This window comes from Solanum verrucosum, unplaced genomic scaffold (genome assembly GCF_900185275.1).
Source record: "Solanum verrucosum unplaced genomic scaffold, falcon-dt-bn FXZP01000103.1, whole genome shotgun sequence".
Lineage (NCBI taxonomy): Eukaryota > Viridiplantae > Streptophyta > Magnoliopsida > Solanales > Solanaceae > Solanum > Solanum verrucosum.
The window spans coordinates 4,288,042-4,302,537 of NW_026020048.1; the positions used below are offsets into that span (position 1 = coordinate 4,288,042).

The 14,496-nt window shown below is 36.5% G+C and overlaps 2 protein-coding genes across 3 annotated transcripts; one reads left to right on the forward strand and one right to left on the reverse strand.

The window, feature by feature from the left end:
- Window positions 1–255: 255 nt before the first annotated feature.
- Window positions 256–3,025, forward strand: LOC125822299 (pentatricopeptide repeat-containing protein At3g57430, chloroplastic). Its single transcript, XM_049501688.1, has one exon. The coding sequence runs from the start codon at window positions 259–261 to the stop codon at window positions 2,926–2,928; it is 2,670 nt and encodes an 889-aa protein (XP_049357645.1). The 5' UTR covers window positions 256–258; the 3' UTR covers window positions 2,929–3,025.
- A 564-nt stretch (window positions 3,026–3,589) lies between these two features.
- On the reverse strand, window positions 3,590–13,533 carry LOC125822298 (uncharacterized). 2 transcript variants are annotated; one of them, XM_049501687.1, is made up of 9 exons: window positions 13,286–13,533; window positions 11,245–12,021; window positions 10,693–11,159; window positions 8,664–10,391; window positions 6,376–6,490; window positions 6,171–6,260; window positions 5,800–5,865; window positions 5,588–5,683; window positions 3,590–4,070 (listed from the first exon to the last, which is right to left on the reverse strand). In XM_049501687.1, exons 1-9 carry the CDS (start codon window positions 13,340–13,342, stop codon window positions 3,948–3,950), a joined length of 3,519 nt encoding a protein of 1,172 aa, XP_049357644.1. In that variant the 5' UTR covers window positions 13,343–13,533; the 3' UTR covers window positions 3,590–3,947. The 2 variants fall into 2 exon arrangements, with proteins under 2 accessions (XP_049357644.1, XP_049357643.1); XM_049501686.1 differs by having other exon boundaries at window positions 11,245–12,027.
- Between the last annotated feature and the right edge of the window lie 963 nt (window positions 13,534–14,496).

A 14,496-nucleotide genomic window follows, 5' to 3' on the forward strand; every position in this document is an offset into this window, starting at 1 on the left:
CAGAACTTCTCTTGACATTTTATTAAGAGTTTCATGCCCCTACAAGAGTTTGTGATATGGCAGATTGGAGTGTATCCCACATATATTTCATACATAGACAAATCAATAACACACATTATAATTAATTAAAAGTTATATTATAAGGACCAAAGTTAATATTTGCGAATAAACGAGGGACCAAAAGTGTTATTATCCCAACTTTAAACAACCTTATCACTATTGTTCTGTTACGTATCCAAACTGTCTTAACTAATAACAATGTCCGCTTGGACATGTACACTCTCTGCTTCCCCTGTTTCTGTTCCTCTTCAACAGCCTTCCAATTCATTTACCCAAAATTCACCAAGAAAACTACTTTCAACTTCATCACCCACAAGTACACTCATTTCCAAGAAATTTCAACAAGAACCCACCTCAGAAACACCCTCTGCAGCTTCATGGATCGATACTCTTCGGTCCCAAGTACGCTTAAATTGCTTCAAAGAAGCAATCTTTACATATATACAGATGACTTCTGAAGGTGTAAGGCCTGATAATTTTGTTTTCCCTGCTGTTCTGAAAGCTGCTACTGGCCTTCAGGACTTGAATCTTGGAAAACAGATATATGGGGCTGTTGTTAAATTTGGGTATGATACGACATCAGTCACCGTGGCGAATTCTGTTATCCATTTACTTGGGAGGTGTGGTGGGAGTATTGATGATGTTTATAAAGTGTTTGACAGAATTACTCAGAGAGATCAAGTTTCTTGGAATTCTTTGATAAATGCTCTTTGTAAATTTGAGAAGTGGGAGTTAGCATTGGAGGCTTTTAGGTTGATGGGGTTAGATGGATTCGAGGCTAGTTCGTTTACGTTGGTGAGCATTGCGCTTGCTTGTAGTAATTTGCCTAGGACTGATGGGTTGAGGCTTGGCAAGCAAGTACACGGGTATAGTTTGAGAATAGATGATAGGAGGACTTATACAAATAATGCTTTGATGTCTATGTATGCAAAACTAGGAAGGGTGGATGATTCAAGAGCTGTTTTTGAGTTGTTTGCAGATAGAGATATTGTTTCGTGGAATACTATTATAAGTTCTTTTTCACAGAATGACCAGTTTCGAGAGGCGTTGGATAGCTTTAGAGTCATGATTCAAGAAGAGATAAAGCCTGACGGTGTCACGATTTCAAGTGTTGTTCCTGCTTGTTCTCATCTGACTTTGCTGGATGTAGGGAAGGAAATTCATTGTTACGTCTTGAAGAATGATGATTTGATTGGGAACTCATTTGTTGATAGTTCATTAGTTGACATGTATTGCAATTGTCAACAGGTTGAAAGTGGGCGTCGAGTTTTTGACAGTGCCCTGAAAAGGAGCATTGGGATATGGAATGCTATGCTGGCTGGCTACACACAAAATGGATTCTTTACAGAGGCATTGATGTTATTTATAGAGATGATGGAATTCTCTGGATTGAGTCCGAACCCGACCACTGTCGCAAGTGTTTTTCCGGCTTGTGTACATTGTGAAGCATTTACCCTTAAAGAAGTCATCCATGGGTATGTTATTAAATTGGGTTTTTCAGATGAAAAATACGTTCAAAATGCATTGATGGACTTGTATTCTAGGATGGGAAAGATAAATATATCAAAGTATATATTTGACAACATGGAGAGTAAAGATATAGTTTCATGGAATACTATGATAACCGGTTTTGTAGTTTGCGGATACCATGAAGATGCACTTATTATGTTACATGAGATGCAAACAACAAAAAGACACAATGACTCTGAGAATAATGTAGAATTTCGGTTAAAACCTAACTCAATAACCCTCATGACTGTCCTTCCAGGTTGTGCCTCGCTGGTTGCTCTAGCAAAGGGCAAAGAGATACATGCTTATGCTATTAGAAATGCATTGGCAATGGATATTGCCGTGGGAAGTGCATTGGTTGATATGTATGCAAAGTGTGGCTGCCTAGATATTGCTAGGAGAGTTTTTGATAGCATGACTACCAAAAATGTGATCACATGGAATGTTCTCATTATGGCTTATGGGATGCATGGGAAGGGAGAGGAAGCCTTAGAACTTTTTAGGATGATGGTGCTTGAACGGCAAGTGAAGCCCAATAATGTCACATTTATTGCAATTTTTGCTGGATGCAGTCACTCAGGCATGGTCGATCAGGGTCGGGAATTGTTCCAAGAAATGAAAAATGCTTATGGTATTGAGCCAACTGCAGATCATTACGCCTGCATCGTTGATTTGCTTGGTCGATCAGGCCATTTAGAAGAAGCATATCAGCTTGTAAATGAGATGCCCTCTAAGTACAACAAAATTGGCGCCTGGAGTAGTTTACTTGGTGCCTGCAGGATACATCGCAACGTAGAACTTGGTGAAATTTCAGCAAGGAATCTCTTTGAGTTGGATCCACATGTAGCTAGTCACTACGTTTTACTCTCCAACATTTATTCCTCTGCTGGGATTTGGGAAAAGGCAAGCATGGTTCGACGTAACATGAAAAAAGTTGGAGTAAGAAAAGAACCTGGATGCAGTTGGATTGAATTTGGAGATGAAGTTCACAAGTTTGTAGCTGGAGATGCATCACATCCACAAAGTGAACAGCTCTATGGCTATCTCGAGACTTTGTCAGAGAAGATGAAAAAAGAAGGTTATGTGCCAGACACTTCCTGTGTTCTTCACAATGTAAACGAGGACGAAAAGGAAAATCTACTCTGTGGACACAGTGAAAAATTAGCTATAGCTTTTGGTATCCTCAATACACCTCCTGGAACCCCCATACGGATTGCAAAGAACCTTAGGGTATGCAATGACTGCCATGAGGCAACTAAATTTATCTCAAAGATTGTGAAGAGAGAGATCATTGTTAGGGATGTGAGGAGGTTCCATCATTTCAGAAATGGAACCTGTTCATGTGGAGATTATTGGTGATATAGTATGTTTTGTAGATTTATACAAAGTTCTGTTTATATATTCTTTTAATGTCTAAACATAGGTAAATGCACCAACTGTAACTTACATTTGTTGACTATATTATTGAGAATAACATTTTGCGACTAAAATAATTCTCTTACTTCCTGTCATTATTTTGAGGTTTTTTTTTTTTTAATAAAATTTTCGGTGACTTAATATTATTGATAAATGAGAAAATAGGTAGAAACTCATTATTTTGAAGGATATGAAGTGGAAAGAAACTTTTAGATTCCGAGTCTTGGAGTCGCTTTGTTGATAATGAATGATACTCTCTCTGTTTCATATTACTTGGCCCATGTTGGCCTGGCACAACCCTTAAAAGGGAGCAGTAAGTATTCAATGCTATATTTTCTACTATTCTGTATCTTACATAACTTCCAATAGTTTTTAATATTCATTGTATTTACAAATCAATTTCTGATATGATGAATTTCTTTCAATTTAACTTTTGATTGTTTTTTTTTAATCATTTCTTTTGACTGTTATTTATATTATATGTACAAGTAATACAAATATTGAATTCATGTCCAGTCAAACAATATCATCTAAACGACAACTGATATGTTTGCAATACTAACTGTTGTTTAGCAAATATATGAAAGCTCTCATTTAGACACTAAAAGGATGTCACTGTTCAGCAAATTGAGGCTTTTAACTGCCAATGAAAATGCCTTCACTCTCTTTACATCTTAGCAAGGCAGAAAAAAAGGAGAATTAAACAGACCATTTGGATGGCCAAGTAATTGCCTAATGCTATTACAAAGATTGTAAGAAGAGATTACAGAAATGGAATTTCTACTAACAAAATTGTCTTTGCCACTCAAGATATACAACTCTTCATACTTGGACAGTATCCAAGCCCGTGTGGGGGTAAATATGCTTCGTATTCCACTATTCCTCCTATAAAAAACAGCCTGAGGAGGGCCTTCATCAAAGAATGACCTCTATGGTACATTAATCTGCTAACAAGTGTGATGTTATGTTGCCTCAACGGCCTCTTCCACCTGTGGCTGGCGCTTAGGTCGACCACATCGCCTTACATCTTTACTTAGCAAAAGCTTCAAAGCTTTTTCCATGGTTATGTCTTTGGGCTTTAAGTTCTGTCACCAAAATCAGTATAGGCAAAATTAATTTCCAGTTACAATTTCTATCAGCAAATACCAAAATCTATCAGCTATCCCAGCACCAAGAACTTCTCATGGAAAAAAGAAAGAAACAGAAACTCATAACCATTAACCTACTTCAAAGTCACTCAGGTAGTCATTGATCTAGTTGAGATTTGTACAGACCTTATTCACTTCTAAATTACTCGCAAAAAGAAAATGGACACTTCACAAAACATCTATTGTATTGTATCAATAATAAGCAATAACTAACAGGTAAGAAAACATACTGACCAGCATTGACATTCATTGATATAGAGTTAACAGTAGTTGCAGAAACATTTGTAATTAGCAATCAGCAAAAGTAGCAGCTTCATCTCAATTATAACAGAATAAATATATATAAAATTGAACCTTAAAATGAATTTCCTTTCAGTAAAATTATTGATGAGAAATAACAAATTCGAAGACAAAGTTCCAAGTAACACTTTGAACAAAAAATCTAATGAAAGATACTAGCAGAAAGCATTGCAAAAAATGTTGTCTCTCCAGTTAGGCACGTTTTGTTCCAACAAAAACAAATTTACCTAATATAATGTGGTATCAAGCAGTGGATATTGTGAAGTCATACAAATTACAATGATATAATAGTTCTTAAGGTCTTCAATTTTGCGGAGGCAGGAAGTGTGAAATATGAGAGGGCAGAGGCTCATCAGCCATTGACATTAGGCTGATATACAGGAATATGAAGTCATACTAATAAATGCTTGAACGAGTCTTTACATTTGCGACCATTCCCAATAGATAATTATGAACAACTGATTGTGGTCCCTAAAAAGATTAAGCACAAAGCAATCAAGTGTGTGGCCTAGTGGTCAATAAATATTGCAGTGGGAGAACCATGAGATCTCAGGTTCAAATCTCAGTGAAGGCCAAAACACAAAAGTGATTTATTCCCATCTTTCCCAGCAGTTTGTGTGGCTGCCCAGACACCACCGTCATTAAAAAAATGATTAAGCACAAAGTATCTGATGTAAGAAACAAATGATACTGGAATTCTAGACATTACGGAGAAACTTTTACAAACTCTATTACTTCTCACTAGATTAAAGCACAAAGTCATAGAAGTCTTTTAACATGAATTGGGAGAAAACGCTAGAGTATTCATCCTTGATAGATGTTTTTTCCTGCTTCGGTCTCCTGCATCATTAATTTATACAACCACAAAGGCACAAACAGGACGCCAAACCACACGCCAAGAGTAAAGCGACAATTTGAAAACTGTGGAAATTAGACAACCACAAACTTCACTTTATCATCCATCAAGACTGCAGGAGACTATGTCATGCTGTCATTATGTCATAACTTTTTATCAGATAATTATTGATTCCAAGATAATTTTCTCGTATAAATACCTTCTAATTATAGTTATTATTCAGCAGAAGCTAGCATATCAAGACACAATGTTTGGAAAAAAAAACAACAAATTCTAGCACAGAGAGATTGCACCAAACCTTGGGTACTGGAGCAATTGTTCGCCTATGTCTGATTGTAAATCCGAACTTTGCAAGCTTTAAAACGACCGGCTGGCCATCATCGGGGTGGTTTCCCTATAGACATGACCCATTCATCTTTTGTATGCATACTCATAACCAGTGATAGAGATATTTAAAACTGACGATAGAAATACTAAATACACAAAAGGAAGTACACATTGCAAACATACCAATGTTACAGGGTAACGTAGCAACTCCAGGGCATCTTCCAAGGTAACAGAACTGACATCCTTCACCTAGATCATGAAAAATGCATTTACATCACTAACGATCTAGCAAGATAAACTTATCTCATTAAGCTAAATGAGGAAGGCATTATTAAGTACAGTGATTTGTAAAGATTATACTCCAGGTGCAATTATATCAAATGCAAACAAAAGCAAAAGGTAATTCAATTCAATGGGAAAGAGAAGGCTCCGCTCAGCGACTTTGGAGGAATTGCAGTATTTTTTTTTATTATAATAATATAAACGCGGAAAACTGGTATTTATACATGTGAAAGAACTCACAACCAAGTTCAATGAAGTGCTTATCAATATACCTGTGAAAGCGATGCCCGCTTGGGAACGTATCCTTTCTTGTCTTCTCCAAGCTGAACATAGTATCCATATGGACCATTCTTCATAAGAATCTAAAGAGAAAAGGGCATAAAGGTGTTTAACTCCGAGAACAAACAACTAACTAATAGGTAACAAACAACTAGTAAAATCAATCAACTGATATATAAAGGGTTTTGATGTGGAAACCTTCTCATTTGAAGAAGGATGGACACCCAGCAATTTCGGCGGCTCTACATTTCTTTTAGTGTCTTCAGAGGTGATATCTTCATCCTCTTCACCATATAATGTCTTGGCAATATACCTAACAATGGATGTCAAAACTACATCAGCCAATGACTTGAAACCAACAGCATCGAAAGAGAAGGAGAAAAGTATATAACTATACTTCTTTTCATTGTTCTGCACTATCAAGATAATAACAGATCAGTTACACTGCAAAGAGGTTCATAAGTTCATGTGCTTACATCTTGCAAGGTGTGATAATTGAGAGGAAGATTTAATGCTGGAAAGAACGAACTTTAAGTTTAAGCTAAAGAATACACTCCAGATGCTTTAGAAGTAGCAACTCAAATTGCAAAAGATGTACAAGTAAGAACAAGACAAAAGGGGAGAGGGAATTCTTTTTCCCCCCATTGCTTTGCATGGGATAACAGTACAATCTTAAGGAAGTTCCCTGGCCAGTGCTCAGGGAGAAATCTTCATGAGAAAAGGTAATGGTAGGAAGACAACTGGTCAGGCCAACGACCTCTGAACCAGAGTTTCCAAGAAATGTTTGTACTTTCTTTACAGCAGGAGGCAACTGTAGCTGATCTATGGAACATTCAAGGGTGGAACCTTATTTTCAGAAGACCACTTAATGATTGGGAAACCGAAAATTTGGTAGAATTGTTAAAAGTTATTGGAACAATTCAAGGATCTTTCTACTGTTGAGGATAGTTTTAGGAGGGGTGGTGAGAGACAAGGTAATTTTACTGTCAAATCTGCTTACAAAGAGCGCAATACATCCAACTTACACCTGGTTGCTCGCCAGAGGATCAGTGCTCACCCGGGAAAACCTTGGTAAGAGAGGTTATCCTTCTCTATTCTAGATTTTTTAATCTGTGGAGAAGAGTTACAGACTATTCCACATCTCTTTTTGCATTGTAAAGTGACTTTACAATTGTGGAGAATGTTTCTCAACTTCAGGGTATAAGTTGGGCAATGCCTAGGAACATTGTAAATGTTCTAGCAAGTTGGAACAGAGAAGGTGCCAACTCAAACCAAAAGGAGAGATGGAAGGTCATTCCAGCCTGTATTTGGTGGCAATATGGGAAGAAAGGAACAAAAAATTCTTTGAAGATAAATCAAGTCATTTCCAGAAGATAAAGTTGAAGTGTTTCGTATTTTTGGTGTAAAGGAACATGTGTAGAAGATCATGATTCAATTTTTCATGTTTTAGACCCCTGTAGATGATAGAGGAGCTGTAAAGTTTGGTCTCTTTACAGTCCTGTAATTATGGATGATCATACCATCTTTGTATAGTGATAGCATCCACGATGGCATACCTCCATTAAAGTTGATGGGTTCAATTAAAAATCAAGATGTTTACCGTGGAAGAAAATCCCAAGAATTATAACAACAAGTGGACTAAGTGCTACATATATTTCACGGTCCAAGTTTGAGTCCAAGAGCCGAAAGATTGGGGCCACATGAAGGCCAAGAGGAGGGCCACATGGAGCCCAACTGAACCATAAAATAGAGCTGAAATTTCATGCCAAAAAAACTGTTGAAGTCATGTGGGAGTTTTGGTGGAAATTTGTCCCTTCTTTCCTTTTTCTTGACAGATAATTTTAGGAAAAAGTTTGACATTATTTTTGCATGCTTCCCTAAAAGTTTCCTAGTTATTCCATAAAAGTAGGATTAGAGTCTCATGCTATTAGGGATAAATTGAACTATATATAGAGGTGAATTTTGTTATTTTCAAGAGACGTGATTAATATTATTTGAGAGGTTTCTCTTCTTTACACCTTTGTGGGTGATGACTATGGATTTATATCTTACAATCTTATAAGAACGATTCTTTTAAGAGATAAGATTAGTTCTTAACTTGATATCTTTGATTTCTATTAAAGAAGGTAATTAGCCTTATATTAATTGTTGTCTCTAATTTCTTTGAAATAGGGGTCTAAGTCACTTTTGATCTAAGTTCTTGAATTGACACTATTAGTACCATAACTAATATTGACCCGCTAATTTGAATACTAAGATCAATTAGGGTTCTTAGCACTTTATCTTGAAATGTAGGAATTTTATTCTCGAATTTCACATATCTTTCAATTCTTGTCTTTAATCTTTGTATTTGCGCTTCCGCATTATTTTCTTGTTTATTCGAGTAACCTGATTCTTATCATATAGTCTTACTATTTATATAAAATATGGTACCTGTTTCAAAAAAAAAAAAAAAAAGATCCAAATCATGCTAACTTGTTACTCACTTGCATTTTGGGTGTTGGTCACAACCTATAAAGTAGCCTGCACCAAACCTGCTCACTTTGAAGATTAAAGTTCCCTGAAGACAGCTTGGGCATGTCCTGCTTTCATTAGGAAGAGATGCAAACAGAAAATCACCAAATGTTTTCTCCAACATCTTCTCCACCTGATGAATGTGCACATTACCAGTATGTTCACAATACTTGCTAAATCTAGTCCAGTAATCTCTCAAAAGGCCCTTCCATTCAGTCAAACCAGCAGAGACATTATCAAGTTCCGTCTCCATATCGGCAGTGAAGCTATAATCTGTTACTTCAGTAAAGTAATGAGAGAGAAATGCCGATACCATACGCCCACGAAATTCAGGATACAGTGTTCTGCCTTTGGCAATGACATAATTCCTGTCCTTTAACACTTTTATTGTGGCTGCATAAGTAGAAGGTCTTCCAATGCCGAGCTCCTCCAGCTTTTTGACCAAAGACCCCTCAGAGTATCGTGGTGGAGGCTGAGTCTGGTGTTGCTCAAGTTTCACTTTACCCAAATAAATTGGATCCCCAGCAGTTAAATTCCTAAGAGCCTCAAATACTTCAGAACGATCATCCCTCCCATTCTCATTATCTCTCGTTGAATTAGTTTCTACATCCTCGTAGACAGCTTGGTACCCGGGAAACTGTACTTTTGAGCTTGATGAACGGAAGATTATGGATTGGTCAGGTTTCCCAATATCAACTTGTATCTGCTCGATGGTAGCAGGTTCCATCTGGCATGCCATGGTACGGGACCATATAAGTTTGTATAGCTTAAGTGCATCATCATCCAGCACCCCAACAAGCTTTGAGGGTAGCCTTCGGATATCAGTGGGTCTAATAGCTTCATGGGCCTCTTGAGCATTCTTCACCTTCTTGAAGTATTTGCGACCGTTCTTTGATGCAAAATTCTGTCCATACCTTTCACTGATATAGGATTGAATGTCCTTGGTAGCTTCATCTGAAATGTGCAATCCATCTGTTCTGATGTAAGTTATCAATCCTGTTGACTTGCCATCAGATAACTGGATTCCCTCATAGAGCTTTTGTGCAAGTTTCATCGTATATGTTGATGAAAAGTCCAATTTGTTTGCGGCATCTTGCTGAAGTGTTGATGTTATATAAGGAGGAGAGGGGTTTCTCTGCTTTTTGGTTATCTTAGAGCTAAGAACTTCAAAGTTTGATGAATTTATCTTCTCTTCAATTTCCATTGCTTCGGTATGAGAGCTAACAGAGAACTGACTTAATTTCTTGGTATCAAAATGGGTCAAGTGGGATGACAAAAAGTTATTGGCTAAATCTAGGTTTTTGTTCTTCTTAAATTCAACCAGGACTGTCCAATACTCCTGTGGTTTGAATCCATCAATTTCCATTTCTCTGTCACATATAAGTGATAGGGCAGCAGACTGAACCCGACCAGCAGATTGACAACCAGGTAATTTTCTCCACAGAAGTGGAGAAATGTTGAACCCAATCAGGTAATCAAGAGCACGCCTTGCAAGATAAGCATGCACTAAATTTGCGTCAATCTCCCTTGGAGACTGGAGGGAAGCTTTGATGGATGATTCAGTAATTTCATTGAAAACAACCCTTGTCACATTAATATCATCACGTAGGGCATCCTGTTGCTGTAACATCTCTATAATGTGCCAAGAAATAGCCTCTCCTTCACGATCAGGATCTGATGCAAGAATAAGATTCTGGGCTCTGAGGATCAATGACAAACAGATGAGAAACTGAGCATGACATCGCTTTAAACAGTTCAAGCTACAAAAGAGCTATTTTATGGAGAAAAAAAAGAAGGGAATCTGGTGTGTCTTTCCATCCTCTGTGTAACTGTCAATTTGTTAACTGAACATTATGAAATGCAAAACTGGTTTTCTTTTTTCATCATAATTATGATCATTGAATTGTAGAACAATTAAAAAAAGAACTATGAATCCTCACCAACGTGTTAGCACCATGTTAATAGATAGCTAATCAGAAGTTGGAACAACAGATAACATACCCACTTAGCGCAACCTTTATGCTTTTGAGATGAGTCCAGGCAGCAGAAGGGACCTCCCATACCATGCTGAAGTCATCATCTGGTCGGACAGATCCAGACCTTGCAGCCAAGTCCCTGACATGACCATAACTGGGCAGGACTTCAAACATGTCACCGAGGTACCCTTGAATAACTCTCGCCTTTGTGACAGACTCCACCACCAGTACAGACTTTGCTGTTGGAGGATATAGTTTTGGCCATTTTTTTTGTCCCGGGGGCTTACTTTTGCTGCTCACATCTGAACACTTGTCTGGTACTAACTTACTATCAGATGGCAATACAGTTGCCCCATTCAGTTCTGCAAGAGAATTGCTCCCCTTGGTGGATTTCCTTTTCCTGGGAGAGGTTCTTTTCACTTGGGCCAAGTCAACCTTCATTGAGACATTATCAGCAGGCTCTACTGTGGAAGAATGAGCGGGCGAACTAATCTGGAATACTGCAAGGTTAGTGCAGGTAATTATGCAGCAAAAAGAAATCAAATATGGTAATTCCAGAAATTGAAAAACTGCAAACCTCTGATACTGCTGGTGATTCCTCATCTTTAACAGGGCTAGACTTCTTTGCTCGGGGAGTCTTAGAAGCTTTTGGCTGATCTACTGTAGCAGAAGCAACATTTTTATTCTTTTTGCTTCTTGACTGCTTCTTTGCTTTCTCGTTCCCCGTGGATGTTGGTTTCCCATTATTACCAAGAGGTATACCTGAAATGTCCAAGTTGACATCCTTCTCATCAATCTTTACAGGGGTGTCCTTGGAAATGACCAGATCAACATTCTTACTAGCTGATACTTTAGAGTTAGGAGTGCCCTTTTCAGTCACCTTGTCTGACATAGCATTTCTTCTATGAACAGCCAATTCATTTGACCGCTCAGAGTGATTCTTTAAATTTTTAAAGAATGTTTTATTTCCATCACTAAAAACTTTTGCTCCACCAGAGCCTTTATCTGCTATTGCTCTTGCATCACGGGAAAAATGCATTTTTCCATTTGTGTTATATGACCGTGAACCTATTCCTCCGAATGGCCTGAAACTGAAGATAATAGGCATTGGCGTACTCGGAAATCCCTCCTTCGATAGCTGAAGGATACTAAATGCAGAAGAAGATCCTGGCTCATTTGTATAGCTTCTGAGAGGATGAATTTTCTGTTGAGACACGACTCTTAAATTCCTTGGTTGCCTGGCTCTAATCCCACAACATATCCTGGCTTTACGGGACATTTTCTCAAAGCTGTCAACAGTTGCGAATGTTGAACATTGCAAGCAATTTGCCTGATAATTATGTAGTGTCCTGTTCTGCAACTTAACAAAAAAAATAAAAATTGGTACAGTCAATGAGGTGGATATTGCCACAAGGTTTAAAAAAACCGGAGAGGGGGGGGGGTTCATTTCCAGACAAGTTCTCTATCATCTTTTCATGAATCACAATTGTACAGACTGAGACAAAACATTCTTCAGATTTGCCTAGTAACCATCAAAATGTGTATAAATCTTAAAGAAAATATAGAGCTTCACAAAGTAGAGAAAAAAAAAAGAGTAAAAATATAAGGTCTAAAGATCCCTCAAGGTGTGCTACAAAATCTTTAAAATTTGGCATTAGTTAGGGCACAAAGATAACGGAAAGAGCTCTCTCAAGTTGTTGTTTTTTAACTGATAATGTTGTATTCCTCTGCATTTAGGACATGCTGGAGACCTCCAAAAAGAGCTCTCTCAAGTTTGGTTCACAATAGTGAGTGATCCTAACCAAAATAGCATAAGCTTATTCCATAAGCATTAAATAAACTAACTACTAAAGTTTGCTCTTCGACTCTAACAGGACATGGATAATAAGAATAATACAAATGGATTATGTGTGTGTTACTTATCTCTAACTCAACTGCCACTAATACAAATAAAAGCTTCAGGCTCTGAAGTTAAATAAAATTATGCATCTCAAAACAGTCAAATTATTCCCTATGGTTTTCACCTTTGCCATTTTTGTTTCAGGGATTCAACTCAAGGAAGTCACATACCCCATTTCTGTTTCCGGGTTCAATTCAAGGAACATGAAATAAAATAGGACGACTGATATAACTACTCTATGCAAACCCTTGAAAAGACAATAGTACAAAAGAAGAGGGAAAAACTATAAATTTACTTTCTTCTCTTTTCCTCCTCACTTCTACCTTCCAACAAACCAAGAGAAACTAAAAGTCTCTAGTTTTTACAAGGAAAAAACTAATCATAAATTGAATCCTGATACCAAAGAACTAAAATCTCTAAGCACTCTACCTTTCTTATACACTTATATCCCTCAATTACAATTTCAAATACATGATTTAAATGAGAATTCCCCAAAAGTGGAACTACATAGCAATTAATATTACAAGTGTATGAAAATCTTTACAGAAAACAGAATGAAATACTAAACACCATCAGTAACAACAACAAAAAAAATGAGAAAAGTGAGCATATTGTTGGATTCTACCACTGATAGACTAAGCTTTTAACATTTTCAATTTCCTTTCTTGTAATTTCAAATTTCAATTCAAATGAACAAACAAGAAAAGAAATTTCTTACCATGATAGAGCGGCAGCTAGTAGAGGCGGTAGTCAATAGCTGCTGAACCAATGCCATTCAAAACCCAAGAAGCTATAACTGGAGACAAGATAATGGAAAGAGCCAAACCATGAATTTGGAACTCAAATAACAATTTAAAACATCATAAATAGCATTCTTGATTGCTGATTCTTGAACTTCAGAACTAATTTCAAGAAAAAGATTAAAAACAACATAAATGAGAGACCCTTATGTGGACTGCAACCTTATGTGGGGTGGGGGTGGGGGTGGGGTGGGGTGGGATGGGGTGGTGGGTAGGGAAGAAGGAGGCAGTTTGTGAACTGTGAAGGGGTTTTTGGTTAAGAAACAAGAAAAGAGGATGAGAGGGTTTAGCAGTAGGTTGTACTAATGAGGACGAAGATTTTTTAAAATATGAATTTTTTTTTTTTCTTATTTTCCTATTGTGTGTGCTTTTATTTTTATTTTTGTAAGCTTATTAGAATTAATTAAAATATAATTATTTCAATAAAATTGATTTATCATTTTACTTCTTTATTCAACCTATCAACAGCAAAAAGTTTAAAATTTTAAAGAAAATTGTATTTGAATGGAAAAGAAAAGGATAATCATATACTTTGTGATATAAATAACTTGATTAGTGTAATAGCATCTTAAGTTATTTATTTTTCACTTCATTAGGCTTCTTGTCATATTAATAATGCTTAACCTTAAAATATCTTTAAATTCCATAAAATATTTAACCTAAAAATTATTATACACAATAGTTTTCTTTTCGAGAAAACAATGTTAATTTTTCCTTGATATATCTTTTTTTCTTTGTTTAATGAAAACCCCAAATAAGTAAAATATATATTTTCACAAGTCAGAGAGCTTAATTCAATCAAGGAATAGCTCAATTTTCTTGCGAGCATCATCGCATGTTAGTAAATTTAAATTATTTTATATTTGTGATTTTTCTTGCAAAAATCTACATATTTGTTTGTCTCCATTCATATATGTAATAATTATTTTGTTCACTTTTAATAAATACTTACAATCTTTTTAATAATGGTCCTAAGATGATGATATTGTGCATCCGCTTTTTCTTTATTTGGATTAGCTCAACTACAAGTAATTTGTTTTACTTTTGAGTTTTCTTTTTTTTAAAATAATAATTTAATACCTTGTTTGATGCTCCAAATTTTATAATGAGACTGAATATGGGCTTCATC

Coding starts and splice junctions, on each gene's coding strand:
- LOC125822299 (XM_049501688.1), top strand. CDS start 259: ATGTCCGCTTGGACATGTACACTCTCTGCTTCCCCTGTTTCTGTTCCT.
- LOC125822298 (XM_049501686.1), bottom strand. CDS start 13,342: ATGGCATTGGTTCAGCAGCTATTGACTACCGCCTCTACTAGCTGCCGC. Junction 11,160..11,244: donor AATCACCAGCAGTATCAGAG/GTTTGCAGTTTT, acceptor GCAGTATTCCAG/ATTAGTTCGCCCGCTCATTC. Junction 6,491..8,663: donor GACCAACACCCAAAATGCAA/GTGAGTAACAAG, acceptor ATCCATTGTTAG/GTATATTGCCAAGACATTAT.